The 27,135-nt window shown below is 36.6% G+C and overlaps 1 protein-coding gene across 3 annotated transcripts in view; it reads right to left on the bottom strand.

The window, feature by feature from the left end:
* The window catches only part of LOC126345672 (calphotin-like), a 75,383-nt gene that overhangs the window by 29,777 nt on the left and 18,471 nt on the right, over positions 1–27,135 (bottom strand). Inside the window, exons 2-8 of one of the 3 annotated variants that reach the window (XM_050002120.1) lie at positions 22,882–23,017; positions 22,625–22,799; positions 22,345–22,507; positions 21,531–21,657; positions 20,968–21,148; positions 8,109–8,963; positions 5,644–5,833 (exon numbers count right to left, since the gene is read on the bottom strand). In XM_050002120.1, the coding sequence (XP_049858077.1) occupies positions 5,644–5,833; positions 8,109–8,963; positions 20,968–21,148; positions 21,531–21,657; positions 22,345–22,507; positions 22,625–22,799; positions 22,882–23,017 (1,827 nt within the window). Of the gene's footprint in view, positions 1–5,643; positions 5,834–8,108; positions 8,964–20,724; positions 20,746–20,967; positions 21,149–21,530; positions 21,658–22,344; positions 22,508–22,624; positions 22,800–22,881; positions 23,018–27,135 lie in introns of all 3 variants that reach the window. The other 2 variants (XM_050002121.1, XM_050002122.1) reach the window with 2 other exon arrangements.

Genomic DNA, 27,135 nt, shown 5'->3' with positions numbered 1-27,135 from the left:
GATTCTTCCACGTATACAACCTTCTTGTATGATTCTTAAACCAAGTGTTATCTACAATTAAGTTGTGCTCTGTGCAAAATTCCTCTTCCTCTTTCATTTCTTACCCCCAATCCATATTCACCTACTACGTTTCCTTCTCTCCCTTTTCCTACTACCGAATTCCAGTCACCCATGACTATTAAATTTTCATCTCCCTTCACTATCTGAATAATTTCTTTTATTTCATTATACATTTCTTCAATTTCTTCGTTATCTGCAGAGCTAGTTGGCATATCGACTTGTACCACTGTCGTAGGCGTGGGCTTCGTGTCTATCTTGGCCACAACAATGCATTCGCTGTGTTGTTTGTAATAGCTTACCCGCATTCCTATTGTTTTATTCATTATTAAACCTATTCCTGCATTACCCCTATTTTATTTTGTATTTATAACCCTGTATTCACCTGACCAAAAGTCTTGTTCCTCCTGCCACCGAACTTCACTAATTCCCACTATATCCAACTGTAACCTATCCATTTTCCTTTTTAAATTTTCTAACCTACCTGCCCGATTAAGGGATCTGACATTCCATGCTCCAATCTGTAGAACACCAGTTTTCTCTCTCCTGATAACGATGTCCTCCAGAGTAGTCCCTGCCCGGAGATACGAATGGGGGACTATTTTACCTCTGGAATATTTTACCCAAGAAGATGCCATCCTCATTTATCCATACAGTAAAGCTGCATGTTCTCGGGAAAAATTACGGCTGTAGTTTCCCCTTGCTTTCAGCCGTTCGCAGTACCAGCACAGCAAGGCCGTTTTGGTTAATGTTACAAGGCCAGATCAGTCAATCATCCAGAATGTTGCCCCTACAACTACTGACAAGACTGCTGCCCCTCTTCAGGAACCATATGTTTGTCTGGCCTCTCAACAGATACCCCTTCGTTGTGGTTGCACCTACGGTACAGCCATCTGTATCGCTGAGGCACGCAAGCCTCCCCACCAACGGCAAGGTCTATGGTTCATGGCTTATGTATATGAAAAGCAGTTTACCTTAGTTTACTCATGTTTACCCATATTTACAGAAAACTGCAGTTACAATCTTCTTACCTCACTGTCATTTACACAATTTCAATATCATGTATTGGTCAGGACACTGCATCTTGGGTATGCTGTTCAATCTGTAAACTACAACAATGACCCAAATAAGTTATAGGATTCTGCTGACAATACACTCGCCCAAGCATCATATTGGTTAAGGTCAAACGGGTTTGTCCTGAATAAGAACAAAACACGAAAAATGGTATTTAGTCTAAAGGACAAAAGTCCTTCTAATGATCCCTTTTGTATAAAAGTTCTTGGGGGTATACCTAGATTTCAAATTGTCCTGGGATCAACACATAAGATACATTAGTGTTAAATTATCCAGAGTTATTTACTTATTAAGATATCTTATGAAATGTGTACCAGAACCTTATGTTAAAACATGTTATTTTGCACTGTTTCAAGTACCATGTTACATGGACTTATTCTCTGGGAAAACTCTAGCCACATTCAAAACATATTACTTCTGCAGAATAAATCAATCTGAGTCATTACAAGTTCTCAGCATGTATCACATTGTAAGCCTTTGTTCCCTGAATGTAAAACAATGACTGTTATAAATCTGGATATATACCAATTGTTAACCCATACAAAAAAAAACAACAAAAAAACAAAAAAAACAACTACATGAAATAAAACGTAGAAACAATATTCATGGGCACAACACAAGAAATAATAGTTCCATACATATGACATACCACAGATTATCAAAGTTAATCAATAGCAATGAGCTAGTGGGCCATAAGCTATTTAATAAGCTTCCGCAGAGGGTACAAGTGTGAATTTAGGAAAACGTTAAATAAATGGCTTGTTGCCAATGCCTTCTACGAGCTGAAAGAATTTTTTGACTGCAACATGGAACTGTAAGCTAACAACTAACATAGCTAAACAGTTCTATTTGCTAGTGTAATGATTATGCTACATATATAAAAAAATTGTCTATTGCTGTAAAGGCCTAATGACAATAAAATTGTCTTGTCTTATCTTGTAATCATGTTGTGAAACTATTTCAACCTGAGACAGTACACCCACAGTCGCTTTACAGCAAGAAGGACTGTCGGCATGAGAAGCTGTCCACTGAAATGGCATGCACCCCAGTGAGTTCATTAGAACATTCAACTGCTATCGTCGCCCACAAAATGTTGAAGATCTACTTTGCAGGGGGTTGCCTGCAGTTAGTGACACCAGTTACAACCACTACCTACAATTTATTGCTTATAGGTATCTTGAGGAAGACAGGAAAAAATAAACGAACAAACAAACAAAATAAACTGTTTGGGTATTGGTGTAACCCACTGGGATGACTGACAACTCTACATGTACTTAACTATTTCAACAAAATCAATGTGGGTACAAATCCCTACAGTACCTCAGCATGCAGAAAAGATGGGCAAGAAAACATGTGGAATAGAAACTGTGTCAGTGATGTCATGTTCTCATTGTTGTTGGATTCAGGAATTGTCCAACACCTGTTTGCCATATAAAGAGTTTAGGACAGCCAGGCACCAATGTATGCCACAGGTATGCTTTTCCATGGGTTTGACAGGGACATGGCTCAATCATGTTTTGGGGCTGGTATCATGTATGAGAGTCATACAGCTCTCATTAAATTGAGGGCAAGTGAAGTATTGAGACAATTTTGCAATCTATTTTCCAGCCCTACACTTCAATGGAGAGTGTCCCTTTCAAGATGGTAACGAATGAGCATGGTGCACTCATCTCTCATATGCATCCCTCCAGGAGGCAGGAATCAACTGAATGTAATGGTTTGCAGTATCTGTTGACATGAACCCAACTGAGCATATTTCTGACTGGTTGAGACTCTCAGTCCCTTATCATAAATACCCTCCTAGCACACAGGATGACCTCCAGAAGCTGGAAGAGGTTTAAGCAGCAATGACTTCACCATTTTGTGGAAAATGTATGGAGGAGGGTCTAAGCATTTTGCAGTGCATGGGCTGAAGGCAACATAATTGAATTTTACCAAAAGTAGATTTTTATTTTGAAGATTTGTACTTTGAAAAGACTTATTTCACTTACAGTTTTGGTTTTATTTTACTGTAATGTACTTTTTTTAGTTTCACAAGTCTTATTCTTTGATTTCTCACAACCCCTGAATCTAACCAAGACCACACGCATTCATTCATAGATTTGCTGGAGAACCAAATCATCATCATCATCATCATCATCATCATCATCATCTATCACATTATTGTATGGTTCACATTTTGAAAATTTTCGCATCTCATTATGTAAACTATAACAGTTAAAACAAGTTCTTTAATTGTTTTATAACAGTATACATATTTATTTGCATATGTCTGAGTATTTGATGTGTATTGCTTATCGATAATCTTTCATAAACTTGTAAAATTAACGAAAAGACCAGCTGTATAACAACTTGCTTGTTCCATATTTTATAAAGAGTGTCATGCTTCTATTTTCACAACGATGTATCTTACTAAATGCTGTTAAAATATCCTGCTATTTCTGGAATGACGATTTCACTTTAATACCAATTTTCAGTGTTAGACACATAACACTATGCATTTTGTTAAAGCATTATCAGTTGTGATATTAAAGCTTCAGCAATACACCTCAATTTTTCGAAAATAACTTATTATGGCAATATTAATCTCAAATAAAAAAATCATAATGTTATTGTGTGATATACATTATGTTCTAATAGCCATACAAACTACACTTTAAAAGTACAATTCAAAAAAACAAAACAAAAAAAAATACAACATGCAAGTTCTTGGTAAATTTTTATTAAAATAACAAAGCAATTCTTACAGAAAATGCTCCAAATTTTATATTTTTAAAGAATGTTACAACACACACATCTGACTGCAGAAGAAAGAAGAAAGTTTCACACGAGGCAGTCAAAACACAATGGCAGTATTGAATAAAATATGAAAAATTTAAATTTTTTATCATCTTCCTTGTAACAGTATTTATGAAATACAAATACTACTTCTATTTTCACACAGAAGTATTTAAGAACACTGCCATATATTGCTTATCAGACAAAAGCATAAATAAAAAGTATCACAAACTAGGTTATAATGTAACAAGTCAGGTCTTAGATTGACCTGGATGTGGTAAAGACAGAAGAAAGGAAGGTAAAAAATAACAGATCTTTCAGTTAATATCATTCATTCATAGTTACAAAAGCTTTAAGTTGCTGCACCTAGATGAACTGCTTACCTATCTGTCTTCATTCAAACTGAAATCATTGCAGCACTACTGATCAGACAACAAAATTTGAGTTTGCACCAGTTCATTACACACTGCTTTTGTTTTAAACAACTGGAAAGCAGAAAGCAAACTAAAATTTTCATTTGTGCTGTGATGATAACTACGATTTTGCCTTTGGAAAAACAGCTGAATTACCTGTGCATACAACACCCTTTTTTGTCCAAAAAATATATTAATAGCCACTGTTATATAACTTTCTCAATATTAAAAGAAAGTTATAGCACAGTTCTCAGAGCATTGTATTTGAAGAAATGCTGTGTAAGATTGAAGTCTCTATCAAAATGCTCACAAATTAACTTGTCTTAAAGCTGTTGTTCAACAAATGACAGCAGATTGAGACTGTTAAGCCATTTCAGGTGGCAATGCTTTATACAGAATACTCATCCTCCAGCGGTGCATTTTTGTACAATGAATGCTGCTACCATGTTTCTTTGAGTAATTTTCAAAATAAATCTAGCTTCCATATGATTCTGAAATACAAATTTGGAACATATACAAATTTGGAACATATAGAAATTCTCAAAGAAATACAGTAATGGACAATGGAGCTGAAAGAACTAAATTTCTCAATTTAGGTCTTTTTCTAGGTACTGAGTGTTGTCTACATTGAGAAGCTGCCCAGATAGAAGTCTGCTGCCCTGTAGTTCAAAGATCACTTCCTGGATCCTGCAACATGCCTTCACGCATCCATTCACAAACATACAAAATTAAATTTAAATATTACATAGCCTTCTTGATAAACAGAGTTCTTGCAGAACTATTCAGTGCATAGAAAATGAGTATAAAGAGTTAATTATCTCAAAATAAAGCATAAATATATTAGAAAAGAGACAGCACTTTCAAGAGAATAGAGAACAATAGTAATTAGCTGTCAGTCTTTAGTATTTCACAAAATTCAACTGCAGAACATTAGGCTTTTAGTCTTCATTCTATAGTCTGAACCTCAACCACATCTATCAACAGTCTTAACAGAAATTGAATTGGGAAGAACATGAAACAAATGAATTTTTGATATGACCAAAGACACACCAGAAAGAATTATACAAATATAATGCATCATTGCTGTATCAAAATATAGCATGGCTGTAGTATACAAACACTATATTTTTTCTATTATGACATTCTTTAAGTATCAATAAACAGAAACTACAAAAAGCATTCTTGGGATTATGTTAATTTTCTACACTTCTTGTGAGGTTTAGACTATTCAGTTTTGCATCCTTTGCATGTTAAAAGTGTATACATGCACAACACACACAGAAAACTTATTACTGCTGTGTGGTGGAAGTCAACTCCTGACCTTTACTTTCAGGCTTTGTAGCCAATGTTTCACTTATCCTCTGCCATATATTGTCAAAGGCATCAGCGCCCATGTAATCAAATCTGCCTTCTTCCCATGCCTGCCGGCGCACATGTTCATCATATGCGATTTGAGCTGCTGTTCGAGGTGCTCCCAGTGTCAGCTGTGCAAATGCTCCAGCAAGGCCAGCCTGTGATAAGTTAAACACAAAGTAAAAATTTTACTACTGTACATTAAACACTTTAAAAATGAACAAAGAGTCCAAAGACTTGGATTAATTTCATTTTTAATTATATTCTTTTATTTAATGGTTAATCCATGGAGAGAGAAGTAAGTTATTACTGAATGTACACCAACTTATGATTAGAGAGACAGTAAATGAAGTGAGAAATGACCCTCTATGTAACAAAATCAAAATTCTTTTTTCTGCTTGCTCATCATATAAAATGTTTGGCCAATAATTGACATCTCAGTCACAGATCAGTTACAACTCATCAATTATGACACACCAAGCAATGTGTCTAGGTATATCTTTAATGTTCTTTCAGATTATCTAAGAATTGTGATCCAACTTAGGTGCAATTTTTCCATTCACCAGTATTAATGGCCAACATCACAGATTATTAATGATTTTGACCATTTGTATTCACAATAAAATATACTCTATTAGGCTCCAAATTCACATCGTAATACAGTCCTGACAATAGAATGAATTTATTTATAATAGGTATTGAACAAAATAATACTACAGATGAAAATTTATTTAATAAGCAGAGTAAGGAACTAACAAACAAGTAATCAGAATTTGTGTGAAAAATTTGATAAAAGGGCTGTGTAGAAAATGTATACAATATGACAAATAACAATGTAATGCGTAAATTGTGATACTGCTCTCATAACTATTAATAATTTACTTTTGCAATTTTTTATTAGTTGTTGCAGAAAAGGTCTACAATGCTGGAAGAATATTTAGTACTTGTTGCCACCAACTGAACCATTATTACCATCTAGCAAACACAGAGGCTGCTCATATTTGGCACTGATATCAAAATCTGATTTAAGCAGTTATTTGTTTCATGAACTATTTACAAGTATGAAAGTCATTGTTTGATGCAACTCCCGCTCAAGTAACACAGCATACGATACACAATCTCAGGTAACTTCTATCATATTGGAACATATAACAGCTATAATTACTAAGTGATAAGTTTGGAAGCAAGTTAATTCATTAGCCATCAACTTCCATTGGAACTTCTTTTGGTAGGAGGAGGACTGGCAGTCTTTATTAAAATACAATGTTGCCAAGAGCCTACATATGCTCTACACACACATTAGGCTATGCACTGTGGGTCATTGAGGAAGGCTTTACGGATGTGGATTATGATTATGATGATGATGATGATGGTTTTAGGACTTTCAACAGCATGATTATCAGCATATTTTATGAACATTAATGTATGCAGTTTCTGAAATGAACAAAGAAATCTGCCAATACAAAAATTAATTTACTATGATGTACTATGAAAATACATGAGCAGCATTTTTGAAAATGTGTGACAATGTTGGTGTGAAATCATGTAACATAACACCAATCTGCAGACTCCATCACTGCCAACACTGACTGACCAAATTTGATTGAGTAGTAAAGGCTCCCAGATAAAACATCCACATAAAGCCATTAGGCAGGTAATGACGGTCACTCAGCACTGCACAAACCTATGGGCATGATCACTGAGTTACTTAGGATGAAATACTGTGTGATGAAATTAAGATAAGCTGGATAACAGACTCATTTTTCCCCAGGTACATATGACTGGCTGATCACCAACATAACAGATGGCCAGCCACTCAATTTTTAAATATTCTCCTTAATAGCTTAGGGAGCATTCCTGATTAGGATGAACTTGACTGACAGTTACGTAAAATGTAAACATACTAAGAAAGTGTAGCAGTACTACAGCATGCTTCAGTAAGAATGGAAACACCACATTTAACATATCAGCACTTGACAGATAGCCTTCCTCTGTGTTTAAATACAGACGCAAACTGAGAGAAAGCCTGTGTGCTCTTATTAAACGGTTTGCATCTTTGGAATGAATAATGATGGGTGTCTGAATACTTTTGGGAAACTGTACATGTAAGTTCAAAATTATTTCTCCACTAACAGTGAAACTATCTTCCTTAGCTCTACAACAGAAATTTTTCAGGGTCAAAAAGCTCATGAATCCATTAACATCTTGGAAATATTGTCATCTTACTTCCACAGATTATTGTGATAAGTTGAACAATTTTGCTCCTCCCATTATGTCGCCTCACTCTGTGTTGTGACAGTTGGGATCTAGAACTGCCTAAGGCATACCTTTTAATAATAATGGAGCTAAGAATGAAAAAATAATCAATTATTTGCTTGGATGGATTTGTAAAGCCAAAAAAACTGAAATAATTGAAAATGCATGCTTACTTACTTCTGTTATTTGCTGTACTCTGTCTGCTGCAGGTCCAGTACTGATATAGTCACATTCACTCTCTATACTACTGTCCACATTATGATCACTGTGGACCTCATTTATCTGGCTAGTGTTAAGAGGATTAGGGAAGTTTAAAGCTTGTGTAGTATTAGGAAATTGGGACACTTGCTTGCTGTCTTTGTTCTCTATGATTGGTACACTTAATTCACTGTTTTGATTCTCGTCCAAATTCTTGTCTTCAGAAGTGCTTTCAGTCCGTGGAACATCTTCAGAACCAGTTCCAGACTGGTGAAAACAGTTATGCCGAACTTCGTCCTCAATAATACAATCTACTACCACAGGTACTAATGTTGACCTATCTTCAGAAGATTCTAAATTCTGGTGCCAATAAATGTTGTCATTGTGCAATGCTTTATTGATAGAATCAGTACTTTTAACTTCAGAATCTTTATCACTGTCTAAATGGACTGAACTACTAGCTGTAATTTCACTTTCTGGGGAAGAATCACCTTTCTCAGTTTCATATACTATGCTAATGGTTTTATCTTCCACAACTGAACGTGCAAAAGCAGGCAATGATTTTATACAATTATTATTATAGTGTTCCTGACTTTCCACATGTTTTGCATCACTGGAGTGTTCTGGATGACATGTTTCATTGTGCTCTTCCCATGGATCAGTGAAATAGCTACTCACATCGGGGCTACTGTACACAGTTTCAGCAAGATTAGAGTTCTGTTTATTAGAGAAATTGGATGCAAAGTTTGTATCAGTTGTTACACGTGCAGGATGTACATCAGTACGTGCAGTAGAATGTGCAGTAAGCGGTGCCACATAAGAACTTCGATGTTTCTATCAGAGCAAATCATGCAAAACAAAGAAGAAATTAAAAAAGTTAGTCAAAATCAATGCTATAATAACTGGATGAGTAAGAAAGCAATAAAATAAAGTACTACACAGGAAACCATCACCATTCTGTTAGAATTTTAGTGAACTTTTAACAACAAAGTAAGATTCAAAATGGCTCTGAGCACTATGGGACTTAAAAACTGCTATGGTCCTCAGTCCCCTAGAACTAAGAACTACTTAAACCTAAGGACATCACACACATCCATGCCCGAGGCAGGATCCGAACCTGCATCCGTAGCGGTCGCGCGGTTCCAGACTGTCTGTAGCACCTAGAACTGCTCAGCCACTCAGGCCGGCAACAAAGTAAGATTTTTCTACATTTCACCTCTAACTAGAAAGTAATAACAAATTCTACCAGAATGGTGATAGAATTTTAAAAAATTGTAAAACAAAAACATACTTTTTAAAAAAGAAATAGCTACATTTTACAAAATTATGATTTAACATCAACAAATACAGTAACACAAACACACACATTTATTTGCTTTTTGTTTATTTCACACACTTTTTCACCTCTACATGTCTACACTAGAAAGCTGAAATGTGGTTGTTTAATTAAATCTTTATAACAAATTTTATGTGCTGAAGCATAATTCTTATATGTAGTAAGTAATAGTCACGATTTAGAACACTAACTTTAGTTAGAAAAAATATTCAGTATTTAGTAAGTATAAAATTACATGCACGGCTCAAACTACTCTCCAGTGGACATCGGTGAGGCGATTTAACTTTTGATTCTTTTATGTGTATCATACAGAACTCTTGAGTAGGTGGTTCAATTACTGGACTGACTGAGCTTAAATCTTTGTGATTAAGAACAAGCCCTTTTGTATTAAATCAGAACATGGCTGGTTTCTTGCAGCTCACTTCTATTCATGAAGAATTTTATGTAAAAGAGATAGTTTTGCTGTATTGTGTTTTTGTGGGAACCAAGAGCATACACAGCAAGAAATGATCAATTTTTCTTGGAAATGGGCAAGAGAGAATACAGAATTGCCAATTAACATTCATTCCACCCTTTGTAAATAACTGGTTACACAAACAGCAGAAATTCACACTTTTTACCTTAACTACATAAAGGAGAAAAATTGGACAAAGGTAAGAATATTTTGAAAAAATGGGAAATGCCTTTACAGATTTTCAATAGTCCCCCTAAAGTAAATTAAAAGCACAAAAGAAAAATGTCCTGCAATATGGTCTGTACATTGTGAACTGTATTATTCAGAAGAATGGAATAAAGTATAATTCTTAACACGCAAACTGCTAGGAAAAAGATAGGCAAGATGCCAATGGTGGCAGAATTTTATTATGATTAAGATATCTTATATCTAGTAAGGATATTACAGATTCTGAATATGATTAATTTGTGTGAAAAATCATCCAAGATGGGGGTCAAGCATGCTACGGTAGCTTGCTTGGCTCAATAGATGTAGTGCCAAAAATCTTCTGTGGAAACTGTGAATGTCACATGTAAATTTCCCGATTATGTTATGATAATTCGAAAAATTTCAATTACAGCTAAAAACTGGGTGACTCATATGATTAGCACAGGTTTCAGGGACAGGAATTAATGTGGTATTGGTCTTAACCTCTTACCCAACAATTACCTTGTGCAACGAGAGAACCAACTCGTAGCTACACCCTAGGAACATACAGATCTGAACTTCTTGATTCGGTTAACATAGATGACTGAGACAGTGCCCATAAGGTTTCTATAGAGTCATTGACCAAAGGGTGTCAAAAGGAATTTTAAGAACAATAGGAAAATATTTCTTTCCTTCTCATCCCTTCTGGTAAGACTTCACTGACAAAGGGTTCTGGGTGACTTTTTTAAACAATAACCTTCTTCTAAACCTCTCCAGTCCATTTCCTTCACCCCTCTTCCCTCCCCTTGAACAAGCTTGCATACATCAAACATTTCTTTATATGTGTGTTCTCCAACTGCCACTTGCTGAGTAGTTTTTTTTTTTTTTTTTTTTTTTTTTTTTTTTTTTTTTTTTTTTTTTATCTATGCAGTTACATTACATTTCAGATTAGGAAGTGCGACAAGAAACAGATTACAGAAGACTGGGCAATTTTCACTGAAAATTCACCTCTGGGGATGAAAATAATGAGTAACATTGGATGCAATTCAATGCTGAGAACAGTTGTGAAGGGTGGAAAAGACCCACTGTGATTCATTGGTCATGTTGCAATGTTGTTACAGAAGCAAAGGGCTTCATCACAAATTTAAATGAATCTGATGCATTGTTGACAAACAAAAGATAAATAAAGGAAAAACGACATTAAGCATTCCACAAAATTTAAGACAACATTCCATTGCTGACACAATGAAATATCTTAAGTTCTGATGTTACATAAAGTCAGTAAAAATGTCAGTCATGTACATATTCAGTTATATTGACAAAGGCACAGAGGATGACATAAGGCTAAAATACTGAATTTTATCTTCCACAATTGTTTAACTACGAAAGACTGCATTATAGTTTCTCCTATCACTCACTGCACAAATACCAAATCAATCAAAGTTTATTGTTGGTCACCTGAACATCGAATTGTTGCAAGTGTTCGGAAAAAAAGTGCAGGCCATTTCAATTTTCAAGGTAGATAATTTTTGTAAAATAGTGGAACACTTTTGAAGCACAAGAAAATATGATCTTTTTGGACATCATAAACACTGTGTGACTGAACATGGAGCCTTAACAGTAACCTTGTTACACTCTGCTTGTTCTATTAGTTCAGAAATCATGACGGCAGTACATACAAGCACACAGTTTATGTCATGTTATTTGACTTTTAGGAAGCAATTTCTACACTGTCACCTAGTTGGAATTTCAATTTGAAGTTCCATTATGCTGTTCACTTAAAGGCTGTCATCAAGGTAAGTATTATACCAGAACACGGAAATGAAATGTATGTAGGCCTGCAGAGTGTCACTGCATGGTGCAGGAATTGGCAGATGATCCTCAACAGAAACACATGCAAAGCACTGAGCACAAAATGATAAGGGTCACACGAGATTCTTCAGAAGAACTTTAAGGAAATGCAATTCACTCACAAGACAGATTAGTTTACAAAAATCCTTGTTTGGCTGATTCTTTAATATTGCTCATCAATTTGGGACCTTTATAGTGTAGTATAAAGAGAGAAGATTGAAGGAGCAGCAGCAAATTTTGTAACAAGTTTGTTTAACAAGAATGAGATTTTCACAGGAATGCTTGCCACAATACAACAGCGTGTCTGCAGTCAACTGTCGCTAAGTTGATTGACACAGAATCAGGAAACAATCCAAGATAAAAAGTGTTGGCACTACTGCGCCATGACAATGCTTCAGTAACATAATACATCTCCTCCTCTATGTTAGATCTCGTGTGGTAAAGAAAAGGTTACAATTCCATATTAGATTTTTTTAAATTTTGGGCAAATAATTTAGAACCATGGCTTTTTATATAAATATACAGGCTTATCCATGCAGACTGACAAATGCCCATGCTTAAGAGAGAGAGAGAGAGAGAGAGAGAGAGAGAGAGAGAGAGAGAGAGAGAGAGAGAGAGAGAGAGGTGAAAACAATACTTACTTTCGAAGCACAGATTTACACTAAACACTTCAAACTCTGCTGCATTTACTACAAAGTTAATGAGCTATGCTTGAATTCCTACGTACAGTAATCCACACATGTTATAAAAAAATGTACATATGTTCCACATCTCCTAAACCACTGGACCTATTTCAACTGAACTTTGTACTCATATAACTTACTATCTGGCAGAGAAAAATGGGAGGGGGGGGGGGGGGGGGGGGGGGAGAACCAGCAACCTCTGAGGTTCTGAGGTTGAAGTGATAACAAGGAGAGAGAAGGAGAGAGAAGGAGTGAGGAGGAGATGGACTAATAGAGGTAGAATAAATACATACCTGGGCAACATCAGGTACTCTGCTAGTATTTACTATAAAATTTAAGACAAATATTCTCTTCACATTGTAGCACCTTATGGGGAACTCACCACTTATGTAACTACTGGCACAATAGTCTTTTTTATTCCAGTAGAGTTACCATGTGGGAATTATCAATTTGTCAATTTTGTGCATCTTTCTCACCTATAAAATGGAATTTTAATTTCAGCTTTGTAATGCAACTTTGTGAATAATGCTGTGTGGTGACCCATCAGTTTCTATTTTGGTTCACTTGTGTGTCGGTAGTGTATAACAACTATTCATCTAAAATGCTCAATCAGTTGTTAGAGCAGAACTTAACTGATAAATTATCACACTTTTCAGAAATGTGGTAGCAACATACAATACAATCCATTGTAGCACGTTTCAACAATCTGTGATTAAAGGTAAATCTTTGGTCTTGCTATTGTGATAGTCATCTGTTGTCACACGAACAGTTTAAATGTGTGCAATAATGTGCACAATTTTAAATAATTCACTAGTGTGAAACAATGCCTTCAGTGATACATCTCAAATTTATGGATTCTTCTCCTCCCAGTCACACTCCCAACAGCTTTGTTTGTATTGTTTGAGATATTATTCAGATTTTTTAAACAGTATGGTATGGATGGGGACAGTTCTTGTAAGCGGACACAGTACTAGCTGCTGCCCGTAAACAGCTGGAAACTGCAATGGCCACTGTCAGGAGGCTTCTGGATACTGTTCAAAGCTGCAGTGACATTGAAGCACCAGTAATGAGACCCCATGACACATTTGGCACCACTGGAATCCATTGTTAATCTGGATGTTGCTGCAACTTCCAGATAAACAACATCTGACTGGTCTGTCTTCACTTGCAAGTGAGTGATTGACATGGCAAGTTAAAGCACCACTGTGTGGGAGGTGAAATAGGGAACAGGGATGCACAATTCGTGTCTTACACCTTAGCAACATGCACGCGGTGTTATCCATTGTCGATAATACTTCTGAACCAGTGCAAGATGCCTCTCCCGTTGGACCAGTGGCTGATTTTCCTGTCTAGTCCAGACAGGTGCAGAGACTGGGTTATGTTATTCACTGGGAGTTCCAACATAGGCAGGCAATGGAACCCCTTAGGGAAAGAATGACAGTGTGCACTCAGTACGTATGCCGGTCGGGTCTCATCCAAAATGGGGACGAGGCTCTGCAAATAGTGGCACATGTCAGCATGAAGATGCCTGCTGCTTAGGCATAATATTAGGAACAGAAAGTCAGTTGAAAACAGAAGTGAATAGCAATGATATCTTAACTTCAAAATGGAATGTTTATCGTAAGGTTACTCACCACTGGTGGCAGCATTGTACTACAGAAACCGAAAATATCTAGGGAGGGTATCACGGATTCCAAATGAGAGTTAATTTGGGTGAATTTAAGCATCCAGCATTTTAAATGGTGATGTGACGTTTTTGTACACTGCATGGATCAGGAGCTGTAGTGGAAGAGTGCTTCAGAGAAAGCATGCATATCATTAATAACATGCTCATGCTGTTTTAATAGGAGGTGTCTTCAACTTGCCAGGCAAGGACACATGCTTTGAATAATGATGCCAGACATAGGGATTTATCTGAAATTATTCTCAATGTTTTGTCCAAAAATTACTTTGAACACATAGTTAGATAATCAATTTGAGAAGGTAATCTCTTAGACTCCTTGGCAACAATTAGACCTGAACTTCTCAAACATTTTAATGTACAGGAAGATATCAGATCATAAGGCCTTGATAGAAACTATGACTATGGGTATTACAAGGAATGTTAACAAGAAGGGAGTAGACTTTTACTTCACAAGAGTGACAGATAAAAATAGCAGATATATCTGAGTAGTCAATATCAAATATTCAGTGCTCAGGAAGAAGATGTGGAGTACAAATGGAAGAAACTCAAAACCATCATTCAATATGCCGTAGACAAACATGTTCCAAGCAAGAACTTAAGGGATGAGGAAAACCACACCGTGGTTCTGTTGCTGTGTCATAAAACTGCTGCGTAAACAAAGAGAGCATCACAGATTCAAGTGAAGTCAAAACCTAGCCCACAAACTAAAGCCAAATCAAGCAAAAATGAGTAAGGAGAGCAATTACACAAACATTCAATGTCTTTCAATGTGAAATTTTATCAACTGGTCTGACTGAAAACCCTAAAGGTTTTCGTCTTATGTAAAATCAGTAAGCAGTTCAAAATCACCTGTTTAGTCACTCAGTGACCATGCTGGCACTGAAACAAAAAGATAACAGAGACATAGGCGAAATACTGAATTCGGTCTTCTGAAATTGCTTCACCACAGAAGGTTGTAACACGGTCCCTCCTTTCGAACATTACATGAATGTTCAAATGGCAGATATTGAGAACTGATCACAGAATAGAAAAGCAACTGCAATCTCTTAATAGTGGAAAGGCTGCATAAGCAGATGAAATGAAATGAGCATGTGGCATTGTTGGCCGGGAGGCCCCATCCGAGGAAGTTTGGCTGCCGAGTACGGGTCTTATTTCAGTTGATGCCACACTGGGTGACTTGCACGCCAGTGATGAGGACGACATGATGAGGACAACGCAACACCCAGCCCACGAGCAGAAAAAAACTCCACCCCAGCTGGGAACTGAACCCAGGCCCGCTGCAAGGGAGGCAATTACTTTACCACTCAGCTAAGCAGGCAGACAGGACCAGATGAGATACCTGTAAAATGCTAAAAAGATTATGCAAAAGAACTTGCTCTCCTAGAAGCAATCCATTATAGTTCACTGGAGAAACGAAAGGTACCTCGTTAATGGAAGAAAGTGCAGGTCATTCCCATTTTCACGAAGGATTGTAGGAAGGTGCACATGATTATGTGCTTACACTTCGACTTCCATCTGTTGTAGAATTATAGAACATATTACATGCTCAAAAATTACAACATTTTTGGAGAATGAAAATCTGCTCTATAAAAATCAACGGATTCTATAACCATAGATCCTGCAAAACTCAGCTCACTCTGTTCCTTCACGAGACCAATAGTGCTGTAGACAATGGTGGCATTCAGGTTGATGCAGTGTTTCTTGACTTCAGGAAGGCATTTTACATTGTCCGTCACTGTCATTTAGGGAGAAAAAAAAATTTACAAGCTTATTGAGTATCGTGACCGATTTATGACTGGATTCAAGATTTCTTTGCAGATACAATGTAACACATTGCTCTTTATGGATCACAAATGAAAGACGTAAAGGTAATTTCTGGAGTACCCCAGGGAAATGTGACAGGACCGTTACTTTTTACAATGTATATAAATGATCTAGTAGAATGCGCTGGAAGCTTTTTCAAACTGTTTGTAGGTGATGTTATTGTCTGTAAGACAGTATCAATGCCCTGAGATCATATCAATGTGCAGACTGACCTACAGAAGACTGATGAATGGTGAAGGCTCTGGCAGTTGATCATGAACACTAATAAATGTAACATATTGCGCATACATACAAGAAATCCACTTTTATATGAGTACACTGTTGATGACAAATTGCTTGGAGTAACATCAATTGTAAAATATCTAGAAATAACTATCCAGACTTACCTTGAGTAGAATAAACACACAAAACAAATAGTAGGAAAGGTATGTGCCAGGCACCTTCATAGAAAATCTTAAGGAAATGTAACTCATCCATGAAAGAAGTGGCTTACAAGGTGCTTGTTAGACTGATTCTTAAGTACTGTTACAAAGATGCTCTAGACGCTCCAATAGCAGACCTTACATTGTGCATCACACAGAAGGTTACTATTGAAATTTCGAGATTAGTATATGAGTAGTCATAACATATTACTTTCTGCCATATACATCTTGCATAATGAGAATATTCGAGAAATTCGAGCTAATATAGAGGCTTCCCAACAATCATTCTTCCCACATGCCATTTGCAAGTGGAACAGGGAAGGAGGTCAATTAGTGGTACCAAAAGTACGCTCCGCCACACACCATCAGATGGCATGTGAAGTATTGATGTAGAAGAAGTTGTAACTACAGACTGACTCAGAGGTGTCAGCTTTCCATAGCTCTATTTAAGAAGCTAATAGAAGTTCTCAGACAGATTTGCTCCACTACAAGACATCTGCGCCTGGGTGCAAAATAAACGTTTCTCAAGGAATCAACGATTCAAAACTTCCCTGTTCACTGCAGTGCCCCCATCTGATCTCACACAAGACCTGTGAGATAGAAAGTGATAGAGAGTGAGAGTGTGTGTGTGTGGGGGGGGGGGGGGGGGGGGGGGGACACGATTTGTGGGCATTATTTGGAATGTTCCTGATGAAATAGGTATGTTAGCAAGGTTTTGGGGTCGCCACTATGTCACACAATTTTCAAGAGCAGGTTTCAGACCTATGTGAAGGTTTGTGTCTAGATGAACAGAAATTTGCATTGCTTCTACAGAATATTTAGTGTGCTTTTTATAGTTGAAAAGGAACACCATTTTGTTGAAGGATATGAGTACATTGATAAATTACCGTTACCTTCATTCATCTTTTACAGTGTTCTATTTTACAAGGACAGCTCTTTTAACTTTTACATAAAATACTTTGGTTAAGGTTACTATGTCTGTGGACTAATTCTTGTTGCTCATACTGTCTGCTCTTGTAAAGCTTACTTAAGGATCAGTTTCTTCTGCTATCTCCAAATTAAAGGTGCTTTCTATCATGTGTTCGATTCAACCGAGATGTAGAAAAAAATTGCATTTTCTTAAGAGACTTATTTCTTTTCCATTTCCGATGTAGAATTTCTGTATCCATTATTGATTGTACCCAGTTTAATCCACATATCACAAATCTTACATCAAGTACCACACTTATCAAATTTTCATAGCTAATGTACATATTAACTTATCCTAGAGGATCATCTGCGCATGAGACATGGAAGTATGCAGTAACTGAAATACTATGTACGATTTGTAATTTATAAAGAATCACTTAAAATGGCTTAAGGCCTAAATTAGCCAATCATGAATATAAAAATATACAGTTGCTAATAAATATAGCAACGTGACAGTGAAAATGTCAATCCAGTAACTGCTGCAACATGGCAGACTTTGTATTCAGATTTAGTGTACATATGAGTTGCATCTCTGTTGCCTCTCCAAGAGCATTTGGGAAAAAAATTCAAAATCTTTGAGCATTCTGCCTGATGAGAGTGATGGCTTTATGAAGCACTTAAAACACTTTCCATATAGGAAATATAGTTGCAAAGTTTGGAAAATAAATTCTGTTGTCTTTGGTTTGTTACAAAACATTCCTTCATCAATTTACTGATTCAAGAGGTTCTTTCAGAATGATTTCGTGCATTCTCCAACACTATCACAAAATCTAGGCACATTTGTGTATTAGACATGCATTAATATGAAACTTCCTGGCACACTGAAACAGTGTGCCAGCTGGAGAGACTTACTTGGGACCTTTGCCTCTTGCAGGCAAGTGCTTTACTGGCTGACATACCCAAGCATGACTCACAACCTGTCCCATAGCTTGACTTCCACCCGTATCTCACCTCCTACCTTTCAAACTGCACTTGTCCGCATAAGACAAAGATTCCGAGTTTGAGTTGCCAGGATACTGTTTAAATCTGCCAGAATGCGTCACAGTAGTTACGCATTATACAACACAACCTAATCATTTTGTTCAGTTCCTCTTAATAGCTACTAAGCAAAATCAAAGCTGCATGAATCTCTGAGGTATTTTCTGTGAATTAGACTGCTTTCCGTACCAGAGAGAGAGAGAAAGAGAAAGAGAAAGAGAAAGAGAGAGAGAGAGAGAGAGAGAGAGAGAAAGTAAACCACAGTAGCTATTTACATTTATCAAATATAAATTAAATTGAAACAGAGAACAAAAAATATTGTAAAGATTGAAGTACAGGAATTAAGAGACATAAGGAAATAATGAGGAGTATGAATGAGCTATTTGTACTAGGACCATATTAATGGTGAAAAAGTTAGAAAATTGAAAGTAAAAACACACATTCAAACATTTAAACGGAAATGCAAGATAGTTAACTATGAGTGAGCTGTTTAGTAAATAAGTCTTCTACATAATAGATTTAAACACACACCATAATAATCAGTTAACCCCAATCCACTTTGAAGAACAACACATAGGCACATTGAACAGTAATGTCACCATATCTTAATAGTGTGTAGTGGGCACACAAGCCTCAGTAGCAGCTGATATTCACTGCTTATTTCTGGCTGTTAGGCTAATACCATTACCTGATCACTCGTGCCTTGCAAACCTGAGCAGGTTTTTCAAAACTGTCCAGAGATTTTCAATGAAGTTCTAAGGGCAGAACTTTTGAAGCTAGTACAAAAGTGAGATTTCTCCAGAATGCTCGTTTTAAATGAGAGACAATCACAGTTTTAGCCTGATGAATGCAAAATTGTCATCTTGAAAAACATGGTTGGAAATTTATGATCCTTATTCAAGTGACAGGCAAACAACAAAATTTGACTGCACTTCAGTTGAATGAAGCTTTTTTATTATTATTATCTGTAGGCGATTCAAAGAATCCATTCTTGAGTAGCTATAAAAGATTATAGAAATCCCTCCAGTTACTAACATTTTTAAATTTTGGTCTTGAGAGGCGTCCTAAAGACTACTGTGAACACAACATCACATATCATTTAGATACAAAAACAGGGTCTGACCAGATAACATTACTCTAGTCCTCTACAGTCCAATGTTTGTTATCTATACCAAATGTAATCATGCAAGTTTGTGAGCAGCAATGATGAAAGGCCTCTTGGGTGGAACTCCATCCCAACATCCATTTGACAGCACTTTTCTCTGGATTATTTATTCCAAAAAAGTCCAGATGTACCAGCTTTACCCTGCAGAAATTATTGCTGCCTTGGGAAGTAATCTTATTTGTCACAAACCGAGGAAAAATCTCATTCTGTGTTTTTGTCGAGCTATCTTTGTATCCCGTGTTACACACTGCATACAAGAAGACAGTCAACTGTCCTGTCCCATCTCCATGGAGCCTAACAGACCTATACACTTCCCATACAATTGACCACCCCCCCCCCCCCCCCCGCTCCTTTTCAGCTTATTCCATACGATAACTTACTGCAAATTTAATATGCAGGTCCCTTTTTTATGTCCTTTGTGCTTACATTTTTAAGCTTCCATGGTTTTGCAAACAGATATTCATCTATAGCCAAAAATACAGTGACCGCTTTTGTTTCTTGGTGCATCACTGTCTCCCTAGTTTCACAACAGCACTGCGTGTGATATTTCCATCCAATTGTGGCACAAATGTGGAATTTTCTAACCGTTATTTTCAATTTTTTGGAATATTGTCTCATGAAACAGAAATCTAATAATACCATAATTTTTTTTGGAAACACAGTCTTGGTTGCACACTGTTGTTACCTGCTATTTGTAGATAACCAGTTTCAATTTACTACATAGATGATCACCAGATCTACATTCCTTCGTAATAGTACAGTGTCCTCAATGCAAGCACGGATGAGCCTGCCCCACTATTACTATTCCCAAGGAATGCAGATCTGATGATAATCACTGTAGTCGATTGAAACCTGTCATCTACCAATAAAAAGTAACAGCAACCATGTCTGTTTTTACTAAAAAAACTTTGCTCTTTAGTTTTAATACTAATTTTAACTTTATCACAAACTACAGATGTTATCTGCAAACATCTAACTCAGCAACAACATAAAAAAAGTTTCTTTGCTCTGCTCCTAAAATGCTCTCCTCACACTGCACTTACCTTGTTTTCTTCCACATTAAGCTTGAAAATGAAACAACAAAAATTACTAAGAAAATCTTTTGTTAATGTACAACATTCAGCATTGATTTACAATTGGAGATTAATAGCAATTCTCACAAGGCAATAAGTAGCAAAATGTTTCCACAACAGAATTTAACACAGAACTGAATGAAAGCTTACACACACACACAAAAAAAAAAAAAAAAAAAAAAAAAAAAAAAAAAAAAAAAAAAAAAAACTCACCATGTCCGTACTCAGGCCAGAATGCACCCGACTACAAAATATGTCCCACCATAATTGAAGAAGTGGCTGCAAGTGTTCGGAATTGGGTGGAGCTTTTACTCTCTTTGTCTCGGAGTCAAAGTACTGCATCCAGGGTTTGCACGTACCAATGAAATGAACTATTTTAACTTTGTCACCATACCTAAAAACAATTATTTAGTAATATGCATCTCATTACCAATTTCAATTCAATTTCAGTTCTAAAGAGCACATTGAAGATATTGAAATAAAACATCAAGTAATACTAGAAGACATAGCAAACAAATGTTTAAACCATGATGTAGAAATGGCATTCGAATAACTCATCCCACACAGTGTAATGAAATTAATTACATCATAGCTTTATTTTAAGAAAAATCATTTTGTCACAAACAGATTCCTTTCTGTTTGAAAGTGCCATTATTAATGAAGAGCCTAAACAACAGCAAAGAGAAATAAATATTAAACAAAACAAAATTATTTGAAGCTATTCAAAATAAGAAATATTTATGAATTTATTAAAAAGTAAATCTTGAAAAACTTACTGTTTCAGAGCTGGGAGGTAAGAATAAAATGCTGAAGAAACCATATTGTAAATGAAAGGCAAATGGCGACTAATGTCTTTTGTTGACCAATCAGAAAAGTATGAATTGAGAAGTCCTTGGTCCCCACCTGTTTCAAATTAACAATCTTTTAACTCTAGTACAATAATGATTAAGAAATCAATTACATCTAACACTAAGAGAAACATATACTGATAAAAATACAATTTTTTCCCTAGGATAAGAGAAACTGATCCCCTTAACATCATCATCATGATAAAAGGATCATTTGCTTTCCTCAAGCTATCTGTGGCAATCAAGTACATTTATTATGCAAAATATGCACAACATACTCCTGGCTTCGCTCTTTACAGCATAGTAGCATTTTGCATTAAAAGAGAGAGAGAGAGAGAGAGAGAGAGAGAGAGAGAGAGAGAGAGAGAGAGAGAGAGAGAAGTCCGGAAACTTGTCTTAGAAAGGAATAGGACAGATAATGAAAGATTAGATCTATTGTAAAATAGAAATTTTATAAATGAGGTTTTACAAACATAGGAGTAAGATAATATTTTTGTCAGAACTCAATGAGAATATTGCAAATTAGAAAACAGAAAGAAAGAAGAGACATGACTAAGATGGCTATGGATTCTGAAATAACAGAAGACCAGAGACCTCATTGAAAGCATCAAGGAAGCAGAACAAATCAGGGAAATTTTTCTTTTCTATTGACTTTCCATTAAATATAAACAAGTTAAGAGACATATCAAAATTGCATCACATTTTTGCCAAATTCGACAATGAGAATGTAAGGATGACGTACCATCAAAACTTCCATGTGTCACAGCAAACTGGATGAGTGACTGGTACGTTTCCTCTGAAGGCTTGAACACAAACACACCGGAGTTAAAGCAATCAGGCCACCCTGCATCTGGGGCCGCAGAGAATTCTTCTCTCTCAAATAGCTCATCACAGTTCTTTAGAACCTGTCATAAAAAAATAATTACTAAAACATAATTCTAGAAACTATCAGATGCCTTTGCACAAAAGCAAATGGGCATATCTTCATACATACATAAAAATTTCTACAGGGCACTGCTCACCAGAGTATCGGCATCCAAGAATACAGCTTTTGAAAACTCTGTTAAACGCCAACAATGCAGCTTGGTGAATGTAATGCCAAGATCTGGTCTTGCCAACAAAGCCAAATTGGCTTTGTCCTGAGAATCCAAAACATTTACTTCTTTCACATTGTTGAACACAGTTGACAACTGAGCCCTGGGAACATATTTATAGTGCATAACACAATAGCAAATGTTTAAGGATTGATTGGCTGTAATATTTCAAATAGTCTAATTACCTCATCGGTTTTGTAACACCATGTGTGACAAGGACTGTCAGTTGATGAATTGTGCCAACATTCCTGAGAGAATGTCCCAAAACAAGTGCTCCCAAGGCATATGAGTCATTTGTGGCTAATGTTACCCAGGATGTTGCTAAAAGGAACAAATAACAATTAATGACATCACAAATATAATAGAGAACATTCATTATGAAATGGGAATTTTTAATAATGTTGTGTGATTTATGGTAAATTACTGACAACACTTTCACAGGATGAAGTATTTATGTATTCATTGTAGAGTAGGAACCATTCGGTAAATTTTAATATTCATAATGGAAATACTCCTTTCCAAGTTGCCATACATTCTCCAATTAAATGCATGAAGTACTAATTTTAAGCAATGGAAAGGGACATGCAAGTTATGACCTTCTACTATTCCCACTTTATCTCAAATCACTCAGAAACAGGAAAAATACACAAGGCTAGCTCAGAATATTCAACAGTAGTGATTCATATATCTGAGTGCATGTCTTTAACAAATGTCTTGTGAAATACCATTGTTTCAGTGCATATAAGTTTTGCACAGATGAACTAGAAACAACAGCTCTGATATTAAGAAAGTCAATGTAAATCCTTGATCTAAAACCCAAAGGCACTGCAACACACACACTGCTTATGAAATTTTACTTTAACTTTTATTTCATTTGCCTTGCTTTACTGACACTTTCTTAACCTCCCCCTCGCCTCCCTACTTTTTTTAAACTTCTAAATCTTCGACAGTTATACAGTCAGATTCTGCGAGTCACTATGAAACACATGGAAGAGTGAGATCCCCATTGTACCACAAATTAGGGTTTCTTACCTTCAACTCACATAAGGGGTACGGAAAGCCTGCATAAATGCCACTGTGTGCACTGTTGTTGGCCTAATTTTGTCTGTGCAGTACCTAGTGGAGCAATGCAGAAGAGGCTGTAAATGTTTCTTGAAACTTTGTAAGCACACTTTTGCAGGCTAGTTGGCATCAGTCTTTATGTGTCTGTCAGTTCTGGTTAATCAGTATTTTCATTGCACTCTCCCGTGAGTCAAATAAATCCATCATAATCCACACTGCCCTTTTCTGCATACTTTCAGTACTCCAGGTTAGGTCTATTTGATATGCATCCTACACATAAGCGATATTCTAGGATGAGACACACAAGTTTTGTGTGCCATCTTTGCAGATGGACTGTTTTCCCAATACGCTACCATTCACATTACTTGCAGTGTGATACTTCCATTTCAAATCCCCACAAATTGTTACACCTTGGTATTCATATGAATTGTCTGATTCCATTTGTGATCCATTCATATTTTAGTCCTAGGATACCAAAATTTTACATTTTGCAAAACATTACATTTCTGTGTCTTTGATGCAAACTGCCTGTCTTTATGCCATTTGCCATTTTGAAATCTTATCCAGATTTGACTGAATATTTGTGCAAGTTTTTTCAGACACTATTTCATTAAACGTAGCTGCATCATCTACAAAAAGTCATATGTCACCTGTGCCAATGCTCTTTCCAGGGGCACACCTGAAGTTACTTTTACATCTGCTGGTGACTCCATCCGAGACAAGATGTTGCATCCTGCCTACCAAGAAATCCTCAATCCAGTAATAAATTTCATTTGTTAACCCATATGATTGTACACTCATTAATGGGCACTGATGTAGTACTGAGTTAGATGCTTTTTGGGAGTCAAGAAATGCTGCATCTATCTGTCATGATCCATGGCATTCAGAATGGCATGTGAGAAAAGTGTGAGATGACTTTCTCATGACCAATTTTTTGAACCCGTAATATGGGTCTAATGATCTGCATCATAGGGGTGTCTATGATACTGGACCATAGATTAGTGGATCACTTCTGCTACCATTCTTGCAGATAGGTGTGAGCTATATTTTCTTCCAACTGCTAGTCACTGATTTTGGTCTAGGGATGTATCATACACTGTAGCAGAAAATACGTATCTTTGCAGTGAGGTAAGAATTAAGATGCAGTGGAACTCTTGGATTTTACTTCATTAAGGAACATTAGAAAATGTTCAGCACTACTGCTGTTGCTTTACTACTGCCAATTTCTGTGCCGTTCACAAGTGTCAGACCACTCATTTTTGTGCCACAGAGAGCCTTTACATATCACAAGAATGTGTTGTTTTGTGAGAGGTTTTTCAATATAATTCTGCTAAGGTAATCACCAAAGGTTTCATGCTTAGTCATTCTGAGGCCACATGTGTTTCACTAACATCCGTCCATCTATAGGACTATGATTTGCTTTAGATCTATTTTGCAGTAGCTGCTGTTTTTTCATGTATACCATGGAGGTTAAATACCATCAGAAACTGTTTTGCTATGTATGTATCTATCTATCCAGTGCTTGATAATCATTCTTCTGAAGTTTGGTCACACTTTCTCCACATGCTCATGATCAGCAGTGAAGGTTTCAAGTTCTTCCTTGAGATATGACACAGCTGCATAGTTTACAGAACATATAGATCTTTCTACTTGTATTAATTGCTCTTTGCACTGTGGTAATTACTGGCACAAGAGATTCATAGTCACTGATACCAGTTTCAACATAGGCATTCTAAAGAAGCCAAGTTTATTTGTTGCCTCTACATCAAATATATTTCCATAGCAATTGAATTACGAAGGCATTTAGTACTATCTCACAGGATATCTTGTGCCATGCCAACCACATGTAAAACTGTAGTTGTCCCAACAAATTGTTGAATCACTGAAGTCTCCTCCAGTGATGATAATGTGAGTGGGGAGCATACATGTCAGTGAGCTGATATTTTCATTTTATGGACACAGAGAGTGAATGAACCTTATATGCGTGTCACAACATGAATTATTACCAGATCGTTTAAGGTTGTTCCCCAGCCTCAGCACTGATGCTGGGTATGGGGCTCGCTTTCAAGGTTATTGTCACTGGTTTAACGCCCTCATTGTTATGCAGAACTATCTACAGAATGCACCTTAACAAATGCGCTGTAAAATGCTCTGAACCTAAAATACGACCATGAATGATTTTCAAATATTGAAAAGATAACCATAGAAACCTAATTCATACAGGTGCTGGATGCTGATGTATGGCCATATGATGTCATAGGCATTTTCAATGTGAGAAAATGTTCTTTAGTGCAGCGTACACAAAAAGATCTCCTCTTACCACTGCTTCTAGGCTAATCAGACTGTTGAGTGTAGAATAGTAAATACAGAAATCACAATGAGGATAACTGACATTCACACGAGTTCCCTATGAACTGATAAGCACTCAATCGCAATAACTTACTGAAGTGGTGTTGTAGTAACCAGGTTACAGGAGGCAAATCATTCTTCTTCTCTCCTAAAATTATGGTATTGTCCCTCAAACCAGATTTTGTTGAAAAGCGCAAGGAGGCAGTTGTTCTAATCAGTATTCAACTGCCACAACATGTGTAAATACACATGCTTTAAGATCTCCATACTAAAGGGGCAGTTGTACTCTTCAACATTACTGGAGTCGATGTCCAATGGATATTCCTAGTCTACACTGGAACTGACATCTTTAGTGCCACAGGATATTATTTGTTGAAAGTATTTCACCATTAACTGTCCTTTATAGAAAGGCATTGAATATGTTACCTTTACAGATGATGTGAAACAGTTAATGGATTTTAAGAATTCTTGTGATGACAGCTTTTTGCTCTTTTAGATACACCAGGCTTTTATCTAAGCACTGCAAAAGACTAAGATCATTAACAAATAGACTGCAGTGGAATTTTCACATTAAGACCTGCCTTTCGCCCAGGTCTACACGACACTACTTGCTCCACCATGGAACTTAATATCTGCCAGTTTTAACACGACACCAGGAGAAAGATGTTACCAGCCCTGTGAATGACTGCAGTGATGTGATCTACCATGTGCTGGATATTGATCTGGTGACTGAACACAGCCAAGTTGCTATAAAGTGTCCAGTTGACCATGTTCAACAATCATTTCGATGGACTGATGGCACGTGTTGACGTATCTAGCACATGGTTTCACATGGAAAAGTGGCTACTGAAGCGAAAGTCCTCTGCCACTTTCCAAATGTAAACACCAGATAGCATAGGAGAACAAAGTGACAGGTCAGTGGCTGAGGATGATCTGTTTACAGTATTGAAGAATTCTGCTTTTTCCATATTCAGGAGCCAGACATAATTCTAGAAGAGGAACATCTCCAATACCCAACTTGTGGGGCT

The sequence above is a fragment of the Schistocerca gregaria genome, chromosome 1, assembly GCF_023897955.1.
Source record: "Schistocerca gregaria isolate iqSchGreg1 chromosome 1, iqSchGreg1.2, whole genome shotgun sequence".
Taxonomy (NCBI): Eukaryota; Metazoa; Arthropoda; class Insecta; order Orthoptera; family Acrididae; genus Schistocerca; species Schistocerca gregaria.
This window is presented reverse-complemented; position numbering and strand designations above follow the sequence as displayed.